This window comes from Scomber scombrus, chromosome 20 (genome assembly GCF_963691925.1).
Source record: "Scomber scombrus chromosome 20, fScoSco1.1, whole genome shotgun sequence".
NCBI lineage: Eukaryota > Metazoa > Chordata > Actinopteri > Scombriformes > Scombridae > Scomber > Scomber scombrus.
The window spans coordinates 13970430-13989803 of record NC_084989.1 but is presented as its reverse complement, the minus strand read 5'-3'; the positions used below and the strand labels follow the sequence as shown (position 1 = coordinate 13989803).

The window sequence follows — 19374 nt, the reverse complement described above, 5'->3', positions numbered from 1 at the left end:
AGATTACAGATTACTAGTTACCCCATTTAAAATGTAATAAGTAATGTAACTATTTCAATTACTTCAAGTCACTTATTACATTTCCTTACTTTTCTAATTAATGTTTTAACTGTTAGGGTAAGTGTACCCATTGAACCCACCAAAATCTAAGTTCAGGTGTTTTTCATGGATACTGACATGAGGTATAAGGGAAATCATTTATTATAAAGTAAGATTTATCTCTCATTTGAAAATGTATTCATTAGTTCATGTAGATTTTGGAATATAAAATAAAGATTTTTTATATTTTATTTACAAAATATATAAAAAAGATTTATTTCAAATAATTTAAAACAGCAATAGGCCTATATGTATTCAATAACTTGTAATTTTTTTTTTTTAAATGAGCAAAATCTTATTTCAAGAATTTATCTTATTTGAGATCTATAAAAAAGATAAAATATAATATATATATATATGCAAGGAAGTTGTAACAGGTTTTTGTGTCTGAAAAAAATGAAAGAAAGAGACTTTTGTGATCAGGCATCATCGCGGACAAAAACCTCAGGGTCCTCACAGTTGAAGGACCTCACTGAGTAGTAAACAAAAAAGACGCTACTTAAAAAATAACCTTAATTACAATAACAGCCATCGATTTTAGTTTGAACAGCTTTATTATAATCTGTCATTGATCACAACGCGATGGCAGACGACAGTGAACTGGAGAGGTGAGTTTCTGCTTTTCTGCTTATCGTCCATTAAAGGCTGCCTGTGCACACACTTGTAGCTGCTTTCCCTCTTTAATCTTAACACCTCTCTCCATGTGAGGGAGGATATTTGTGGTGTACAGCTGTTGTGGTCGTTGTGTTGTGACAGTTTAGTAGCTGTGCTGTGCTGTGCGGTTAAAGGTCTCCTCCACTGTGCTGAATCAGCAGCTCGGGTTCAAACCGGGACACTAAAACTAATAATGCTAATGATTCACTTTCTCCTCCAAAGCATGCATCACTCTGTCCGTTTTTCTCTCACTTAATTAAATTCTAACACTTTTTTTTTGGTCCTTGAGTTATTTCCTAAATATTACTCCCTTCAAACTTTGCATTACCAATTTCCAATGGCAAGGAAGTACATTTTCATTCAATTAAAGTCAGAAAAAACAGCATATGAACATGTATTTTATTTCAAAGTTATATACAAGTGCCTGCAAAAGATTTAAAAATCAGTAGTTTTTTAGATTTACGCAAACCAGTGGTCACCAACCCTGCTCCTGGAGATCTACTGCCCTGCATGTTTTAAGTATCTCCCCACTCTAACACGCCTGATTCTAATTATTAGCTTGTTATCAAACATCTGAAGCTTGTTACGGGCTAGATAACGAGTTAATTATAAGGATCAGGTGTGTTAGAGTGGGAAGATACCTAAAATATGCAGGGCTGTAGCTCTCCAGTAGCAGGGTTGGTGACCACGGATGTTAACCATTTTCACAAATCAGCCCCCAAATATAGTCTCCCATCATCACTTGATCATCTGGTGACTCATATGTTGTTTATTCTGACTGTATGCAAATGAAAATGTGCAAATTTGCCCGTTTCCAATTGGAAATGGGTAAATGTCAATATATCACTGTCCTGGTCACAAAAGCAAAGTTTGAAGTGTATTCCCAGGAATAAAAAACAACTAAAAAATGTGTAGCGTTATTCTCCCCTCGGCTTGGCTCCCCCATGAGGTTTTGTATCATCTTTGTCCTCAACCCATTTCCTCCCCTTCACTTGATTTATTTTTTTAGGCCAAATTATTCATTTTCTTTATTTATCTTTCCAGGCGTGCAGTGGAGGAGCTCCTCAAGGAAACGGACAGGGCTCGGGTGAGAGCGGAGACCATGGGCCCTGCAGGATGGTGAGCACTCTTATGTGAATTATCTGTCATTGTCATCAGTTTTTAAGCTTCTAGATGAGTTAAAAGACCAGAAACAACTAATTGATCGATCATCTGCAGTTCTGTGCAAATGTGTTAGGCACTAAACGTAAAGCGAGGATGCCATGAATAGTTTTAATTTGTCAACTTATGTCATGCAGTTGACAGAATAAACACTTTTCCTTTTAAAATGGCAGCAGTTCTCCTTGTACACTTGCATAGTTTTTCCATCGTCATTAACACTTTATGGTATGAAATATATATTTAAGTAAGACTCAACTATGAGTCATGAGGATTTAATGCACGTCATGAATTCCTGTTGCTCACCACAAATAGTAAAGGAAGGCAGAACAGTACTCATGGGATATAGACATTATGTAGAAGTCCAATTATTTGATCTCTATATATTTTCTTTAGTTGAGTGTACTGAAATACACATCTGCTTGATTAAGTTTCAGTTTCTTCATCATCTGTTGGTGTGTTGATTTGAATCCAATGTATTTAATGTTCTTATTGCTCTTCTGTCAGGTTGAAATGCCCACTGCGGAGCACCAACAAGCGCTTCCTCCTCAACACCCTGCGCTCTACCGGCATGCAACGGCGCTCCAGTGAACCAGCAGGAAAAAGAGGGCGGCCGAGGAGCGAGTCCCCGAACAGAAGCCGCAGCCGCAGCAGAACGCCTCCCAGAGATCACATGAATAATGGAGGCCACGCAGACCATAAACATCACAGGAGCAGCCGCGGTCACAAAGATAAGAAGCAGGATAGAAACATAGAAAGGAGCCACAGGCACAAAGACAACAGAGACCGGAGACACGGAAAGGATGGTCCGAGCACAGACAAAGACAGACGCTGACTTCGTGAATGAAAGGACGTCTGTGCAGGTCAGGAACACTGCTTTTCCAGAAGCCACTCCCTGTCCAGGAAACAGAGGTGGACTCTCCTCTGACCGGCCAGCATGCTCCACAGACCTGCCAGTGGGCTGATAGGACATGGCTGGCATGTTGCAAATGGAGGGAAGAGACAAAAAAGACAATAATTTTACTCCCTGCAGATGGACTATTTTTTAATTTTTTTAAAATTACTGTTTCACTTTTGAGGGTGTTTAAGTTTTTTAATTTTTTTTAAAATTACTGTTTCACTTTTGAGGGTGTTTAAGTTTATTCCAAATTTCTCATACAGCCTGAAGCCGAGTTAAAGTCTTTTTTATGTAATATTTCCACAGAAAAAAATATGAAGTGGCCGTTATAGTCCAGATAACTTTCAACAAAGCAGTTTGACATTTTAATTTGGAGGTTTTTGTTTGTTGTTTATTGAATTTCTCTCCTCCCCTGTCACATGGACTCGTGGTTTGGTGTCATTCTATTTCACCTCCAGTCCAGCGGGTTTGATTTCAATTATAATATCATTACCATTCTTCTGTCATTATTCACTGCTCATAATGTTTACATAAGCCATGCTGCTGTCGCCAAACTTTTTTAACATACACATAACAGCTATCAGAAACGGTTTTGTTTGTCAAAGGAGAAAAAAATCTTGTTTTCCTGACACTCCTACAGGTGCCCAAGCCCTCTTGAATAAGTGCTCTCAAGCACTTGGAATTGTATTAACTATACTATCAACTGTAATAATAATAATAATAATAATATCATAAAGTATTTAAATACAGTATTTCCATTTGTTTTAGTAGGTTCAGAGGAGTTTCAGGACAACAGATGGACATTTACTGAAGCGTTGAATGGTTGTAATGCTGTTTATATCCGTCTTGTCCATTTGGCCTGTCTCCATGTGTTTAAGCTTAGTCTTTTTTTTATTGTTCTAGAGCTTTATAAAACGCGGCAGTCTCTTTGGTTTGTAACTCTACGTGATTACCCATATAGCAAAGTGGAGCTACATTACTCCTCGCTTAAGCCATTATGTAAAATGACGTGTCCGGAAAACTCGGCGAAATTGCGTTTTTACGCTCCTCACGCTTCATAAATCACGTTGTCCGTCTCCACTGTAGTGGAGAATAGCGTCGCTTAACTGTTTCCTTCCTGTTTGAAACAATGATCAAATATAAACACCATTAAGCCATAGTGAGGTTGGTGATTTGTATAGAATTGGTTTACTTGAACTTTATTGCATCGCTGAGTGCCCCATTAAGATACCGTGGAAAGTGCCATAATCGCTTTTGAAGAACTCAGTGCAAATAGCCTGTAGATACACACACTGTTATGGTGAAAGCACACTGTTCCTCTAAGGTTTACCTGGAAAAATAGAAAATCACTCCCGACTGTGGCTCAAAAATTTTGGGCACATATGTGGAACAAACCGCACAGGCTCGCTCGCGGCTTGTGTGGGGGACACGCCGCACGCACACGCCTGTTAATTGAGTTCTGTTGCTCACTCCAACCTAATTGGTTTACCACGAGAGCGGTTGTTTAATGGGGCGAACACGCACATACACTCAGCCGCTGAAGGCTAATGGCCAGCAAACACGGCGAGAGTGGAGCGACGAGCAGCGGCTCCGTGTTTGTTATCGCCGAGGCCCCCGTCGTGCAGGGACTGTAAGCCCGGGCCCGCTAAATGGTGTTAAATGATGCATTTACAGACGTGTAATGGGAACATTTTAAAAGTCACCAAGTCAGACAGGTGCAAGACGGATGAAAAAAGGTCTGAGGAAATAGGCTATGGTGTTGGAGCTTTTCATTCAAAGTTTCCAAGACAACTGTGCTTCTATCAAAGGCTCTTATCTTATGGCTCAACCAATGTCTGAGCGCATACCTATCGATTGATCAGTCCAGAAATATATCCATATAAATTGTCAATGGCTTTAGGCTGAATCAGATTAATACAGATCTGTGTGGAGGCAGGGTCCCACGGATTCACCTGGACAAACACAGGTGGATGCAGGTAAACGCTGCGGTATTTACTGAGTGGCATTGATTTACACGCTGACAGACGCTCTGTTCAATTTGCTGAGGGCTATAGCAAGGCCTGACGTTTTGAGCAAACAGTGAAACCAATGGTGTGGTCGCTGCAGAGTCACATGGTGACCGAGTGACACACCTGTGTGGAGCAGTGAGGGCCTCGCAGTTGTGCCAGGAGCAGGTGGAGCAAAAGGTGCACGCCGAGGCTGCAGGGCACAGGTACGGTACATGTGCGCGCAAACACAGCCTCGGGTCCTCGGCAGCCATGAATCGGGAAGATCATTACTACCCTTCGCAGGTTTTTAAAGACTCCTGCGCCTACCAGAGATCACAGGGTGAGGACTACAGCCACAGCCCGCCGCCCTGCCTCTACATGAGCAGGCAGGTCCACTCCGTCTACACAACGCCGTCCATGGGAGCCTTGGAGCCGGCCAGCCTTCCTGACATTGCCCCTGCGTACAGTCTACCTATGCGGGAGGATCCAGGTGTTCCTCAGCTCCACCACCCGCAGGGGCTCCAGCAGCAGCCTCTCCCGCCTACAGCAGGTTATGGAGACACGGTGGAACAGAGCAGATATCACCTCCCTTTCCCCTGGATGAAAACCACAAAATCCCACTCACACACCTGGAAGGGACAGTGGGCAGGTAATTCTCCACACCCCTGTAAATCAATACATGTAATTTGCTTGTAAGACAATCACTGAGTGGACCTCACCAAACTTCAAATTGAAATACATGGAAGGTTGTGTTTACAACATTTCTCTGTAGTCATGGCACTAACAACTGAGATGACTATTTCTGAGGCCCAAATGACATCATGCTCAAAACAATATTATCCTGGGTGTTTCAGTTTACCCTGTCAGTCAAATTTGTAAAAGGCCCGGAAGCTCTGTGCTTGCTTTTATCAGGTCTTATCGTCACAAAAATGTGGGTTTCGTATATTAACGTAACGTAAACCATATTAGGTAATTAAAGCACCCAAAGCTATTATACTGGGTTTTGTCACATAATAGAGATTTTGTATCAACAATGATTGTTAGTCTTAACACTTTGCGTCTAACCAAACCCTTCACCTTAAGTTAAATTATTAAATCAATTAATTAATTATTTTTCTGTCAGTGAGGGACATTTTGATTAAATGAAGCTTCAGTTCTAGGCCTACAAATGGAAGTATAGTTTTCTAATGAGCGGGTTCGCTCAAGGACGCACCAGACCAAACACTTCCCTCACCTAAAATAGGCCAGTCTAACGAAGTTTTCTGACTTCACTTTTTCAAGTCAGAGTAAATTTAAGACACCTTTCCTTCCTCCTTCACTTATTTGATGTAGAACATATTGTATCGATTATTGACCTAAAGTCGATAGGCTTCAGATTGCTCTTCTGTGACATCTTAGCCTGTATATTTGCTCACCCCTTTTTTGTAATGTAAATTATTTTTGGAAAGGATAATTACAGCACATTATGGATATTTTAATTAATTTATTGGTGTATTTTGTACAACCATAAATTCCAGTAGTCTTAGAAATGAGATGTTCTGAAATATTCACTACATCATTAAAATTTATTTTTTCTCATTTCAAAGAGACAGTCAGGGGAAAGTTTCTGGGGAAAAAAGAGAGGACGCCAAGAGCCAAATCTGTCATTGTCATTACGTTATTATTTTGTCAGTACTTACAGATTGTCTCATTTTGTTCACCAAATAGCGCAAATGTGTCCGATTTTGGCTTAAAACGTGTTTCAATTTGTATCCTCACAAAAACAGCATGTCAGCACGTATTAAGTCCCTATGGTGTCCTAACTGAATTTGATTGAATAAAATAGGCCTAGATGAGATTTTATTTGTTTAGTTTTAAATTTGTGCAGGTTACAAATGTAGACTCAATTTACATTGATATGTGCTAGCCTATCACTAGCTATAAAAAAGTCAAGAAATGTCAATAATATTAATACATTTATTCTTGATGCGTTTTAAATTTTTTGAGTGTTTATTGTTATTTTTGGAGTTTTAGGAAAGAGAAACGGTCCCACTCGGGTTAAAGATTCACTGGACTCTGAATAGACGATCAAAATTAAAAATAATTTGGTGTTAATAGTAAATAAAAGTCAATTGTTCCGCTTCTAAATACACAGCAATACAGCATTTCAGAGGTTAAAAAAACATTTGCGTGCAAATCTGACACAACCACATCACAGGCACTCTGTTTGTGCTCTCAGATATCATAAACCGCAATATTTTATCAATTATAAACTGCGCTTTTGTGGCTATTTCGCTTTTGATTGTAATAATTGGTAAGTGGGATTCATTTTAGATGTGGATGCACAGGTGGTGCGACAATGGCATATTATTTTTTATTTACCTTTTTATAATCTTCACTTCAGAGATCTGTATACAAAAACAGAATTTGTGGTCGAGCCTATACATCATATTTCCGTGTGGTAATGCTGCAGCTGGCTGTGTCACCGGTTTCCAAATTTCATCTGGGAGAAAGCCTCTTTGCGCTGAAACGTTTTCTTACACCTGTAAGCTTATACTGTTGGTTAATCCTCAAGTACTTGACTACATTGTTAATACCGCAACATAAGGGGATTATATTTATCCTGGCTGTCATGAAACACGCTGTGGTTTTTGACACAGGCTCCTAATGGTTATAATGAACCGGGTTGTTAATTTTAACTAAAATAAAGAGTAACTTTATGACAATGAATAAAATAAATTGACTAATTTAATATCTTTTTAAAATATAAGCTTTATCTCATATTTCTTGAAGTTTCTGACCCCTCTGGTTGTCTCTATAGGACCTTATGTGATGGCGGAGACTGAGGAAAACAAACGCACGAGGACGGCCTACACGCGCGCCCAGCTGCTGGAGCTCGAGAAGGAGTTCCTGTTCAACCGCTACATCTCGAGGCCGCGCCGCGTGGAGCTGGCGCTGACCCTGAGCCTCACCGAGCGCCACATCAAGATCTGGTTTCAGAACCGGCGCATGAAATGGAAGAAGGAAGAGGACCGGAGGAGGGTGAGGGGCGCCGACCCGGACCAGGACTCCTCCATCACATCTGGAGACCAAGCGGAGGCTGCGGGCACAGTCCCTCACATCACTACGCCCCCTGTTTCCCCGCTACAGGGCCACACTCTGTCCGCCACTGGGCCCAGAGAGCCCGCGTAGACCCACAGCAGGCGCTTATTCTAAAGACTGGCAAATCATATTGCACGATGGAAAACCAACAGAAATAGACCAGCACAAGACCTACATTTGATAGACCCCCATCTGAGTGGATATTTTAGGAAGCTTTAGGGTGGAAAAAGTGAAACCACTTTATCCCAGAATTAGGATATGAGATGGCATTTAACTAAAATTCTAATTTTTCCAGGAACCCCCTTTACACTCCCTTAAGGACCATCGCAACCACCATTATTGGATACCATTAACTGTCATTTACTGGACCGAGGGGACACTTCTTCATCTCCCTTACATGCTTTGAGACTCTTTGGACACCAGATGGCATGCTGAGACAACCTTTTAGAGGCGGCAGAAAGATGGACTCGCACGAACTGTGGTTGCAAGAGTTTTTAAGTGCCTTCTTTTTCATCTGAGACATGTCAGTAGTGTACAATGAGGTTTATGAATGTACATATGCGTACATTACCGCTAACATTGTTATATTAGGTTATTGATGTTCACTTGTGTATATAAGCCTATAGGTTATATCATGTCTTATTGTTAAATTAGAATAACTGATCCACATGTTTGAAGAATTCATTGTACAGTATGATGGATGAATAATGCATAATACATTTGGAATAAACCAAATATCACAGCCTATACAGACATGTCAGCAGCATCAGTCTTTACATCGAGGTGGTAAATCTGGCTCAACGTCCAATATCATAATTTATTCGGGGCGTCAATGAGCACGAGACCTTGGAGACGCAGGCGGCATATCTTCTTCACCTCCTCTATGCCAAGCGCCCTCTCCAGCGCGCGCTCGTTCCTGAGCCGCTCGGACAGCTGCTGTAAGATGGTCGCCTTGTTGTTCATCCTGGCGCAGATGACAAACGGGAATCCAAAGCGCACCTTGTACTCGTCGTTGAGCCGAGCCATGTGCGAAGCCTCCGTGGAGTCCAGCCCATCCATTCCGGCTCGTGCCTGCTCCTCTTGCGACTCCCGTGTCAAGGTGCCACTATGGAGGTCCCTTCCCGCGAGGTCCGGGTGACACCTGAGGATCCCCTCTTTGCCTACACACATATGAGGACTGATTAGCGCCATTACGCGCAGAATGAACCTATAGGCCAATTCTAAAACGCAAAATATGACAGTGTAGCTTACCTGATTCTGGCAGAGCATCGATGAACTCACTGATAGCAGCCTCTAAAGCACCCATGTTCACAAAGGGACGCCTCGACCACACAGCGGCTGTTATAATGGGGCATTTCTCCACCACATTGCCGAAAATATTCACAAAGTCCTCATAAGGAAGAGAGTTTACTGTGGCGATTTCCATGTTCATGCGCGGACACTGTTTAGTATCTAGATGCACAGGCAGTGTGCGGCGACCTTCGGACATTACAGTGTAAACCCCTCGCTACAAGGTTAACGCACTGTTGGACACAGAACAAGCCCCCCACGCCTGGCTGGGGTTAATATTTTATTTGTCAGATCAACGGCCAAAAATCTGACGTTGGGAAAAAAAAAAAAAGAGAGTTATTTGTTAAAGAGTTTAAATGACCCATATTTTAGGCCCCATCTGCATCTGGTATTAAGTTGTCATCTGTAGACTTGGATAGGCAACATTATCTGGATAATGCCATCCAATCAATTGGTCTTTGCATTTACACCTGATATTAAAAAGTGTCATAGTTTTCTCAGCTGTGCTTATATTGAGATCAGATCTCAACATCAACAAATTGCGTATGTGGAGGTGGAAGAATTATCAACAAATATGAAGTGTGTTGAGAACATTTACACCTGCATTAAGGTATTTTTATCTAGACCCACTTCCCATGTTAATGTCAGGTGTAAATGGAGTAGTACATTCAGATTGGCTCCTCCATCATGGGCTCTCTGTCTCTAAGTGCATTGATAAAGTAACTGGCAGTTCCCAGCTGAACCCTGAGGGAGAGCCAAAACACATCTTTTGATTCAACATTTCTTCAATCTTGCTTTTTTTGTAAAACAGTGAATTGTTACTCCTCTAAATCAATAGCCTATTTGAAACTAAAATCCAATAACAACAACATTTGAAGAGTGATGCATAGTGGACATGGCAGAGGTACACCATTGGAAACCATAGTGATAACCAGTTTTTCGTTTAATATAGTACATTTTATTGCAGGTATAAAACTTAAACATGATAAAGCACTGTAAAAAGATCCATGAAAATATTTCAAAATCTGCACAAAGGCTGTTTAAAACTGCAAATAATAGCTGCCGCCATATGAAACCACAACACAATGTCATTAAATCTCACAGCCTAAAATGTTAAAAGCAAAAAGTTTCCATATGTGAATTAACAATGTGATATAAAATAATACATTTTCATTTAAAAAAAAGTTAATCAGTTGCTACAGTGTAAAGTCCTGAATATTTATAATTTCATGAAACCTGAAAATTTTAATTTTTTGCTGCACAAAATAACCCCCTAAAAATACAAATATATGGTATTTACAACACATTTTCCTAGTGAGAATATAATTGAATATATCCGATGAAAATAAGTAAAAATGTATGGTCTGTAGTTTGTTTAAAAAAAATTGTAAAATATATGCTACATAGGTTTTATTCATTCAGATAATGCTTATAATATCTTAATAGCTTACAAAGCAAGTGCATTATATTGTAACTGTATTTAAATGAGAAATATGTACCCTGCTTTAAAATATTCATACAATTGTTTGAATGTCAACAGGCAAAGAGTGATAAGTGATCACTCCGTACCAGATGTCTTCAGAAGTTTTTCTTCAGCTTCCACAGTGTCTGAGTCGCACATTTCTGCTTTGCTTTCTTCAGTCGTGTGAGCCTTACAGTAGTCATTGACTGACTGCGTCTTGTTCTCGTTCTGTTTTGTCAAGGCGGAAATGTCCAAAATGACCGGTGCGTTCTGGTAGTCGCAGGAGTAGTCGTTGAGCATGTTATGGTAGAGCTGAAAGACAAAGGAGCTTTTTATTAGGCAAGGAGATGAGAATGAAGCTGCTAATGTTCAGTCTGAGTCAGATTTAAAGTGTCTCCAGTAATGGCTGTGTGCTCTACAGGCCTACCTTTTCCTCTCTGTCTGTCAACAGGCTAGACATAAACGACACCATTTTGGAGAAGGAAGGGCGTTGGCAGGCATCCAGGGCCCAACACTTACACATAATCTCATACCTGGAGAGGAAAGACATACCCAAACATGATGAAGCTTTCACAGATATATGCAAAATTCGTGTATCTAGAAAGACTTCTTTAAGCATTCTCAGTTAGCAAGTATATATTGAGGTTGAGGAAAGTAGTTGGTGACACTGTCCACCATGATTTAAATCATTCATACAGTCTCATACTGTTTTTTGCTGTTGTTATCCGCTGTCATTATTGTACAAGTGATTAAAATATCAACTTTGTCAAGACTGAATCTGGTCAGTGTCATAAATTAATTTACAAGAGACCCATGTGGGTTGCATAAAGACTGAAGAAACCTACACAGACTGGTTGGCATAATATGGACACTCCATCTTAAATCCTTTCTCGATCATTGAGTAGAACACGTGATCCACCTTCATGTCTGGGTAAGGAGTGACACCTTAAAAACAGTTTACAGAGACAGAGTTTGTGTTAATCGTGGCGTAGGTTGATTGTGTGCTTCTATTTCAAATGTACTGCTCATTAAAATAGGGATACCTAGTGAGAAGATTTCCCAGAGCAGGATGCCATAAGCCCACACGTCACTCTTCATGGTGTACATCCCCTGAAAGATGCTCTCCGGTGCCATCCATTTCACTGGCAAACGCACCTGCACAGCAAAGCCACATTAGTCACATTGAAAACAAAAAACACAAACAGGGCAACAAAAGAATGATGTAAAACAAGTGTGGTGGGATCATTTCACGTACATTTCCTCTCACAACATAGTTGGAGTCGTTGTCAATGTCCCGGGCCAGTCCAAAGTCACCAATTTTCACCATCCTGCCCTTTGTCACTAACACGTTTCGAGCTGCAAGGTCCCGATGGATACACTGCGGACAGACAGGACCAGTGAAGTAGGTATTTACTTGAATCACATCACACATAATCCTCAAACACCAAGCCAAGATTCCATCGTGAAACATCAATTCTGCTAAACCAAACCAGCACTTTTTAAATGTTTTCAAATCCAAGTCCAAATTATATACATTAAATAAAGTCTGTCTCTTTACCGGAAAAAGAAACAGGCAGATCCTTTTACCTAAAGTGAGATGTTGTATCAGAACATGGAAAACAAAAAGGACCAACAACTTCTTTGTGTGTGTGTGTGTGTGTGTGTGTGTGTGTGTGTGTTTGTGTGTGTGTGTGTGTGTGTGTGTGTGTGTGTGTGTGTGGAGTTGACATATGTAATGGGGAGTTTCCACAGTGTGGCTCTTTGTCCCGTACATTTTTCCCGCAGAGGAAATCCATGCCTTTTGCCACTTGGTAGGCAAAGCTCAGCAAGTCATCAAAGGTCAGGGCCTCCAGATCTTCTGTCTGATCGTCTAGGTTTTCAAACATCTCCGGGTCTGCAGATAAACTGGGATCAGTTAGGATCAACACAACTCTGCTCAAACAGATTCCATCTGAACTTTAATTAGCTCTACGTGTTTATAATCTAGTTTGTCTGATTAGAAATGTTCATGTTCTCTGACCTTCAAAGCTGTCCATGTCACAGGAGTTGATGGTGAGGAGGGTGATGTCCTCCTGCCCCCTAGTGGTAGAACCATACATGGGCACGTAGTTGTCCACAGTTGTTTGTTTCTCACTGAGAAAATACACATGTGATTATAAATGTAATGTAATTGCTAAACAATATTGTTCCTCCTTCCCTGATATTTGGTTCTATTCCTACCTGGAGGTTTTTCTTGGGTGCAGGTTGTGGTAAAGGCTCCTGAAACGGTCCTTGTTGAAAGCGTCAGTCACAGACTTGTGGTAGCGCTTACTGTTGTTCTTCAGGTAGTTCAGCAGATCACCATGACGGCAGTACTGGAAAATCAGATATATGGGTCCTGTATGGGGAACACAGTAATAATAATAGTAATACTAAGGATAAAATAAAATAAAGTTAGTAACTTTGATTTAAGACTGTACATCGTAATTTAATTGTTAGCTCTGAATGTCTCATATGTGGTGTTTGTTGTACAAAGGTGCGATAACTGACAGGCAGTGTTAAATGTACCTGTGTCTGTGCATGCCCCAAGCAGGTTAACAATGTTGGCATGGTGACCAATGTGAGTCAGCATCTTGAGCTCTGACATCAGAGCCTCTTTCTCCACAGTCTGGTGTTTATCTGCAAGGTAAAATACCAGATCAGATATCAAAATGACTTGCATAACATTTTACATTTCCATCACAGATCACATATGTGAAATACTGACCTTTAAGCATCTTGACGGCCACCTGCTGTGAGACTCCTGGCTTGTTAATGCCATAAGCTGTAGCCTGGAGCACCATTCCAAAAGCCCCAGAGCCCAGTTCTTTACCTGAGGAGGACACCAGTACTGACTCATACTTTATCTACTCCTTTTACTTAAGTATGAGATGTGTGTGAGAGTGATGACCGAGGATGGAGCTGTTTTAAATTTTGTTGTATTGACCTCAATGCAATGACAATAAAGACAATTCAATTCAATTCAATTCAATTCAATGTAGACCTTGCAGGCACTATGTGTAACTCCATTTGCAAACTGTTAGGAACAATTACAAAAAAAAAAAAAAAAGTCACGTGTATGCCAGGTATTAATAGCATTCATACCTAATTCCAGGTTCTCCCTGGGAAACTCCCATTTTGAGTCATACTCAAAGTCTTTGAAGTTGATGTAAATGTAATCATTGTCATTGGGCCCAACCATCTGGAGCATCTGAAGCTGGGGCTGATACTGGGGTTTCTGTTAGCAGCAAAAAAGGGTTTGCGTCATGTCTTTATGTGTGTCTGTGTTTGTACGTGTGAACATATGCACTATATATACACATTAATACATTTCCACCTATGTACTATAAATGCATATGTACGTGTGGAGATATGTACTACTTATACATATATACGTGTGGACATATGTACTACTTATACATATGTATGTGCGCAGATATGTACTATATATACACCTTCTTTTTGACAAAGTACGTGAGCACCACGCTGACAACAATCAAAGCCAGCAGCAGGAACGAACTGCCTATTCTCAGCAACGTCGAGTTGCCGTTCTCAGGATCAGAACGACCTAAAAAACAGCAATGTGTCAACAACAATCTGTAAAGACATAAAAAAAACAAAATAACTAGACCATTTAATTTAATAATTTTGATAGATGCAATAAATCTCATTACCAACGGACTGCTGAGGTTCAGGCCAACCATATGGTGGGTATGCTTTGCACTCAGAGCCAACTGAGGTAGTAACGCAAAACTTGAACTGCTTTCCATCCACCTTATATCTGCTGACTGAGCTCTTGATTGTCTTGTTACAGGAGACTTCTGAGTCTGTTTGAGTGGTGCCGGGGATCTCCTCCCAGGCAAAATCGGTTTCACAGCTGCAATAAAAAACAAAGAGCAGGGACTTGAATCTGAGTGTGTGTCCATCGCGGATACAGTGTCCTCTAACCAGCTCTGACAGTTATCATACCTGACATTGGTGGAACAAGACATCCAAGAATAATTTGCTGGCACATGGCTCCAGGTCTCAACGGTAAAGCCATTATGAACCTTGTTGAAATTGAACTTTGGTTTGTCTGAAACAAAGTCAGTGGGAAAACAAGCTTTGTACCAAATAAAATATACTGAAAAAGATGCTGTAATAATGATAAAATTGTGCAATGAGTCTTTCTTACCTATAACACACACAGATACAGTCTTTGTTTCTTTTTGTCCTCCAGCCTCTAAGTGCAGCTTATATTCTCCGGATTTGAGACGATTACATAGCTTCACAGTCCTAAGAAGACAGGGTCATACATCATAATTTTTATATGATATCTAGCCTTTTTTGCAACATTTTTAAAGCAGAGTTCCTGCTACTGTTGAGCTCAGAGGTTTGATTGATTACATGCAGCTACCTGTGCATTGTTACCCATTCATTCCTGATGCATTTAGTCTTAATTTTATCAGGATCCTCCCAGGTACAGCGCTGCAGCATCGGGTGGTACGATACATTGGCTTTCAAGCAGGGGGTGGATTCCTCCTGCTTGACGATTCTTCTGTCATCCAGCTTAACAGAGAGGAAATCTTCAGCTGAGGCAACAAAAGAAAGAAATTAGAACAAAATATTAGAAAGAACAAGGATCATCCAGAGTCATCGATCATTGACAGTTGAAATTAAAGAAAGAATAATGTCAAGAGGTGAATTCTACCAACCTTGGACATGAATATTAACAGACTTTGTTTTGTTGACTTGATTCCTGCAGGTATATATGCCAGTTTGGTTCACACTGACTGATTCGATTAACAGGTAGGCCATCTGACTGCCTGAATGTGTATCTTTTTTAATGCAGATCTGAGAAAAAAAGACATGCTTGTTAACATTTCAATGGGAATTTGTGATTTGTGTCTTAGGCTAAGTTAAAACAAGCATCAAGAGAAATACTTCACTTTTGTTTACAAGAAAACATTTTTAGTAGGGATAGTGAATCTGTAAAAATTGCAATACCTCCTCTTTGTTTTTAGAAGGGCATCCTAATGTCTTGGGAACTATGTTTGTGTTGCCTTTCTCCCACATTAACAGACGGTGCTTAAATGGTTCACGAGGTTGTCGGCAGAGAAGCAGTAAAGACTGACCAGGGCTCAGGGTCACGCTAGAAACCTCTTTTTCCATGGTGTTACTCTCTGGGTCTGAAACATACAGCAAGGCCTCAGGTCACAAAAACAAGCTTTATGATCAGGTAATTTATAATAGTTTGCGACATGTGTTGTGCATTTGTGTAGATGCAACTTTACGCAATTATTTACTGGATTTGGACAAATCTTTTGCAGGATTGATGTAATTAACTTATTATTTAATTACCATATGTATACAGTTGGGAGCATTCTTGTCCTTCAGGGTTAGTAGCACAACACATCACTCCACTATTAATATAGTTAAGAGTCTTTATTGTGCTCTCTGCAGTTTCAATGTTTCCACCAAGATTTGTCCCATGAACTTTTCTGCTCAAAAGTAAGAGACCCATAATTATTCACACAATTATACTATGACAAGATGTTTTTTTAATAAAGCTGGAGTCAGTGGACTACATTATTATGAATTACACATACTCTTCAGTGTACATCCAGATGTAATATATAAAATCTTACCCAGACCATTGGAGGGTGGGCTTTGGGGAGCCTGTAGATTTGCACTTAAATGAAGGGGATTGTTTAGGGTTCTCTGTATTGGTTAGTATCAGCTGTGGTTTTGTGGGACGTGCTAGAAAAAATATAAAGTAAATTGTTATCATCATTGCATAACCATTGGGTAACAAGGCTAGTTTTGCATAACCAAAACATTGATCAACATCATCCATGTGCTTGTTGGCTGTGTTGGGTGGTGTCTGGATATGATGTGCTATTGTAGTAGAGGTGTCAAAGAGAGCTGCTACTCACTCATTGCTACATGCAGAGCAACAGACAGTGAGGATCTGGTCCCATTGCCAACCTCACAGCTCAGCGTGTATTCCCCAGAATCTGTCCCAGACAGAGATGGTAGGATGATGGAGTCACTGAAATTCCTGTTGAGGTTTGAAGAAAAGTCTCACTTTAAACATTTACATATTAAAAAAAGTGAACAGACCTAAACATATAAACAGACATTCACTCACATTGCTGTTACTGCGTCTTTTCCTCGGATCCATTGGCAGTCAGAGTATTCATAGAGGCCCTCCAGAGAGATATTGAGTTTCTTACCAACACGCACCTCTACCCTGACAGGACCAGTTGCATCCATATAGTTAACTGGTAGAAAACATGCCACCTGAAAGATGAAACTCAGTATTTAAGGACTTTGCATGTAATGTAGCAGAGTGCAGATTAAGCCATAAAACATTGATGAGACTTTATGATGTCTGTGGTTTAATCAAAAATGGGTAAATCCTGTTTCCACTGGACCACGATTGTTTAAGTTCATTTTCCCATGTTAATGATTCAACAAATGCTGTCATGTTTGTCAAATTTGCATTTTGACTTGTCGTCATATGAAGGGCACAGTTGTTACTGCTAACAGTAACGACAGCTCTGTTCTAGTCAGATAGCCAGCATGAATAATTCGCGGAGCCTGAAGCGGCTAAATAGAATTCAGCCATCATTCATTTTTTAACCTTCCAATCAGCAGGTTGTTTGTGTTAATTTCACTAAAATATTAACAACTAACTCATGTCTGTCAAAATAAACAATGTGTGTTCTGTGACTTTTTTTATTTTTTATGTTTTTACAAAGTTAAATTATGACTGTGTGACAGTGAATTTAAAACTGAATAACATTTTGTTTCAAGCCTGTGTGCTTTTTAAATAGCTGGATGTTAAAACTAAAATGAACTATAAAGGGTTTCTCATGTTTTCACACGCAATTTTTTTTATCTTTCTAAATGAGTCCATATTATGTACTCTAAAAGGCTACAAAACAACAGTGACCTAAAATCACTTAAGTACATGGATTTTTTTTCACATTTTTGTCTGTGCTTCCCCACAATTACTTATACAACTAATTAATTAATGGGACTGGAACAACCAAGTGGCTGAGAACTGATAAGCTTAACACTTAAGCTTACACTTAAACAACTACACAATAATTAATCAATTTAAGTTTTTGCTTAAAATCTACACTATTTTTTGTGGAGTTTCAGTCCTCTCTGTCAGACTCATGAGTCGCTAAGCCTCCCAGTTACTTTAACTACATAACTGACAGTGTTTTCTATAGGTCTGACAGGGAGTACTGAAACTCAGCTATAAAAAAGGATTGAACAGCTTCCTGCCTGCAAAATCCACCGTCACACCAATCTCACTTGTACTTCATTGTTGTTTAACACATACAAAAAATATTTATTTAAAAAAAGTAATATCTTTGTAAATTAAATTTAAGACTTTTATACCTTTTAAGGCTTTTTTTTTTTTTTTTTTAAAGGAAATGTAATTAAGAACTTAAAAAAACCTTAAAACCTGTAAATGTATGTCCATCCCTGTCTCCTCTATATGGCTTAGCTTGTGTTTGTCCAAGTTTGTTCATAAATTCATGAACGTTTTATGTTTGATTCACACATCTCTACTGAGCTATAGCCTACCTGATGTATTTAAACTTGCTAGTCACAGTTAAGAAGACATAATAAAATGTTTCAGTTCTTACCTCATCAGTCGGTACACAGTCCTGACTCTGCGCTGCTCTGCTATCAGAACAATACACCCCGACTGCACACAGCAGGAGCGCAGCTTTAAAGACAGAAAATTGTAACTTTATTATAAATTCTAACTTTCTTTGCAAGCTTTTGTATGTATTTACTTTAAGCCATTAAAAAATGAAATGAAATTTTAAAGAATTTTAAACCTGTTTGATGCAAAACAAGTAATATATAATAACAATATTTATGTAAATATAAATTCATAGCTTACTTTACGTCTTCATGTTGTTTTAAATAATTTAAATTGTTTGATTTTATTGTATGTATGTATGTCCTTAGAAGTCGGTTCTCCTTTTTTCAAAATATTTTTTAAGGTCTGAAAAATTCTAACTCCCACTCTTTTGGTTATGAAGGGACATACACACATATAGTTATGATTTTTAAACAGTTCTTCTTTCCAGTAGGGGCATCATTGTTAATACACAGATAAGTGTAAGCCTCTCAAGTTTCCCCCTGAATGTAAGCTTCCTCATACCTACTGTCAAACAGCAGCTGAATGTTGACATGCAGGGGTGATTGAATAATTGATTTAAACATCAATTACCCTAGTCATAATAATCTCCAAATACAGGCTACAAAATCTGGTATTATCCCACTATCATTTAAAACATGTTAGGCTACATACCAACACCAAAAGTCTAAAGCACTAAATTCACTCTGAGTCTGACAGTACCAATAACCCATACAACAGAGCAGGGACTGGTGAGGGTCTGACTCACCCGCAATCATATTCCTCTGCCTCCGCATTGATGCTTTCTGTCTTTCTGTCAGTGTCACATAATCATTACTATCACAGGCAGTGAAACTTTGATGCAGATGAGTGCCTCCTACCTTTTTAAACAGGGGGAAGTAGCTATTGCTGGTGTTGATGACGTTTCCAGCTGCTGGCTTACATATTCATAGGCTATATTTCAATATTTTCAATTCCCGAAAATGTGTGCATATTTTAAAACATTATGAGAGACGAAGTATTCAATATTTTACATTAAAGATGCTATAAAGTCACATTTCATGACTCCAGAGCAGAA

The 19374-nt window shown here is 39.5% G+C and overlaps 4 protein-coding genes across 4 annotated transcripts; 2 read left to right on the top strand and 2 right to left on the bottom strand.

The window, feature by feature from the left end:
- The first annotated feature begins 573 nt into the window (after nt 1–573).
- On the top strand, nt 574–4093 carry si:ch211-140b10.6 (protein POLR1D-like). Its single transcript, XM_062441664.1, has 3 exons — nt 574–707; nt 1798–1872; nt 2419–4093. Exons 1-3 carry the CDS (start codon nt 682–684, stop codon nt 2744–2746), a joined length of 429 nt encoding a protein of 142 aa, XP_062297648.1. The 5' UTR covers nt 574–681; the 3' UTR covers nt 2747–4093.
- Nucleotides 4094–4181: 88 nt separating this feature from the next.
- On the top strand, nt 4182–8226 carry pdx1 (pancreatic and duodenal homeobox 1). The gene is made up of 2 exons (XM_062441760.1): nt 4182–5446; nt 7598–8226. The coding sequence occupies exons 1-2, from the start codon at nt 5068–5070 to the stop codon at nt 7966–7968; spliced, it is 750 nt and encodes a 249-aa protein (XP_062297744.1). The 5' UTR covers nt 4182–5067; the 3' UTR covers nt 7969–8226.
- A 129-nt stretch (nt 8227–8355) lies between these two features.
- Nucleotides 8356–9354, bottom strand: urad (ureidoimidazoline (2-oxo-4-hydroxy-4-carboxy-5-) decarboxylase). The gene is made up of 2 exons (XM_062441761.1): nt 9130–9354; nt 8356–9038 (listed from the first exon to the last, which is right to left on the bottom strand). Exons 1-2 carry the CDS (start codon nt 9308–9310, stop codon nt 8689–8691), a joined length of 531 nt encoding a protein of 176 aa, XP_062297745.1. The 5' UTR covers nt 9311–9354; the 3' UTR covers nt 8356–8688.
- A 786-nt stretch (nt 9355–10140) lies between these two features.
- Nucleotides 10141–19117, bottom strand: flt3 (fms related receptor tyrosine kinase 3). Its single transcript, XM_062441530.1, has 24 exons — nt 19066–19117; nt 18295–18377; nt 16779–16930; nt 16564–16688; nt 16276–16387; nt 15989–16128; nt 15635–15816; nt 15343–15481; nt 15045–15219; nt 14823–14923; nt 14618–14723; nt 14323–14525; nt 14104–14216; nt 13754–13886; nt 13377–13481; nt 13178–13288; nt 12851–13007; nt 12651–12763; nt 12403–12524; nt 11886–12008; nt 11674–11785; nt 11476–11575; nt 11058–11163; nt 10141–10942 (listed from the first exon to the last, which is right to left on the bottom strand). The coding sequence occupies exons 1-24, from the start codon at nt 19091–19093 to the stop codon at nt 10727–10729; spliced, it is 3057 nt and encodes a 1018-aa protein (XP_062297514.1). The 5' UTR covers nt 19094–19117; the 3' UTR covers nt 10141–10726.
- Nucleotides 19118–19374: the final 257 nt, after the last annotated feature.

Excerpts from the sequence above, each read along its gene's own strand:
- urad (XM_062441761.1), bottom strand. The coding sequence starts at position 9,310 with ATGAACATGGAAATCGCCACAGTAAACTCTCTTCCTTATGAGGACTTT. Across the intron at positions 9,039-9,129 it reads CGATGCTCTGCCAGAATCAG|GCAAAGAGGGGATCCTCAGG; the intron begins GTAAGCTACACT and ends ATATGTGTGTAG.
- si:ch211-140b10.6 (XM_062441664.1), top strand. The coding sequence starts at position 682 with ATGGCAGACGACAGTGAACTGGAGAG. Across the intron at positions 708-1,797 it reads GACGACAGTGAACTGGAGAG|GCGTGCAGTGGAGGAGCTCC; the intron begins GTGAGTTTCTGC and ends TTATCTTTCCAG. Across the intron at positions 1,873-2,418 it reads ACCATGGGCCCTGCAGGATG|GTTGAAATGCCCACTGCGGA; the intron begins GTGAGCACTCTT and ends CTCTTCTGTCAG.
- flt3 (XM_062441530.1), bottom strand. The coding sequence starts at position 19,093 with ATGCGGAGGCAGAGGAATATGATTGCGG. Across the intron at positions 14,217-14,322 it reads TGAACCTCAGCAGTCCGTTG|GTCGTTCTGATCCTGAGAAC; the intron begins GTAATGAGATTT and ends GCTGTTTTTTAG. Across the intron at positions 13,008-13,177 it reads TGGGGCATGCACAGACACAG|GACCCATATATCTGATTTTC; the intron begins GTACATTTAACA and ends TTCCCCATACAG.
- pdx1 (XM_062441760.1), top strand. The coding sequence starts at position 5,068 with ATGAATCGGGAAGATCATTACTACCCTTCGCAGGTTTTTAAAGACTCC. Across the intron at positions 5,447-7,597 it reads CTGGAAGGGACAGTGGGCAG|GACCTTATGTGATGGCGGAG; the intron begins GTAATTCTCCAC and ends TTGTCTCTATAG.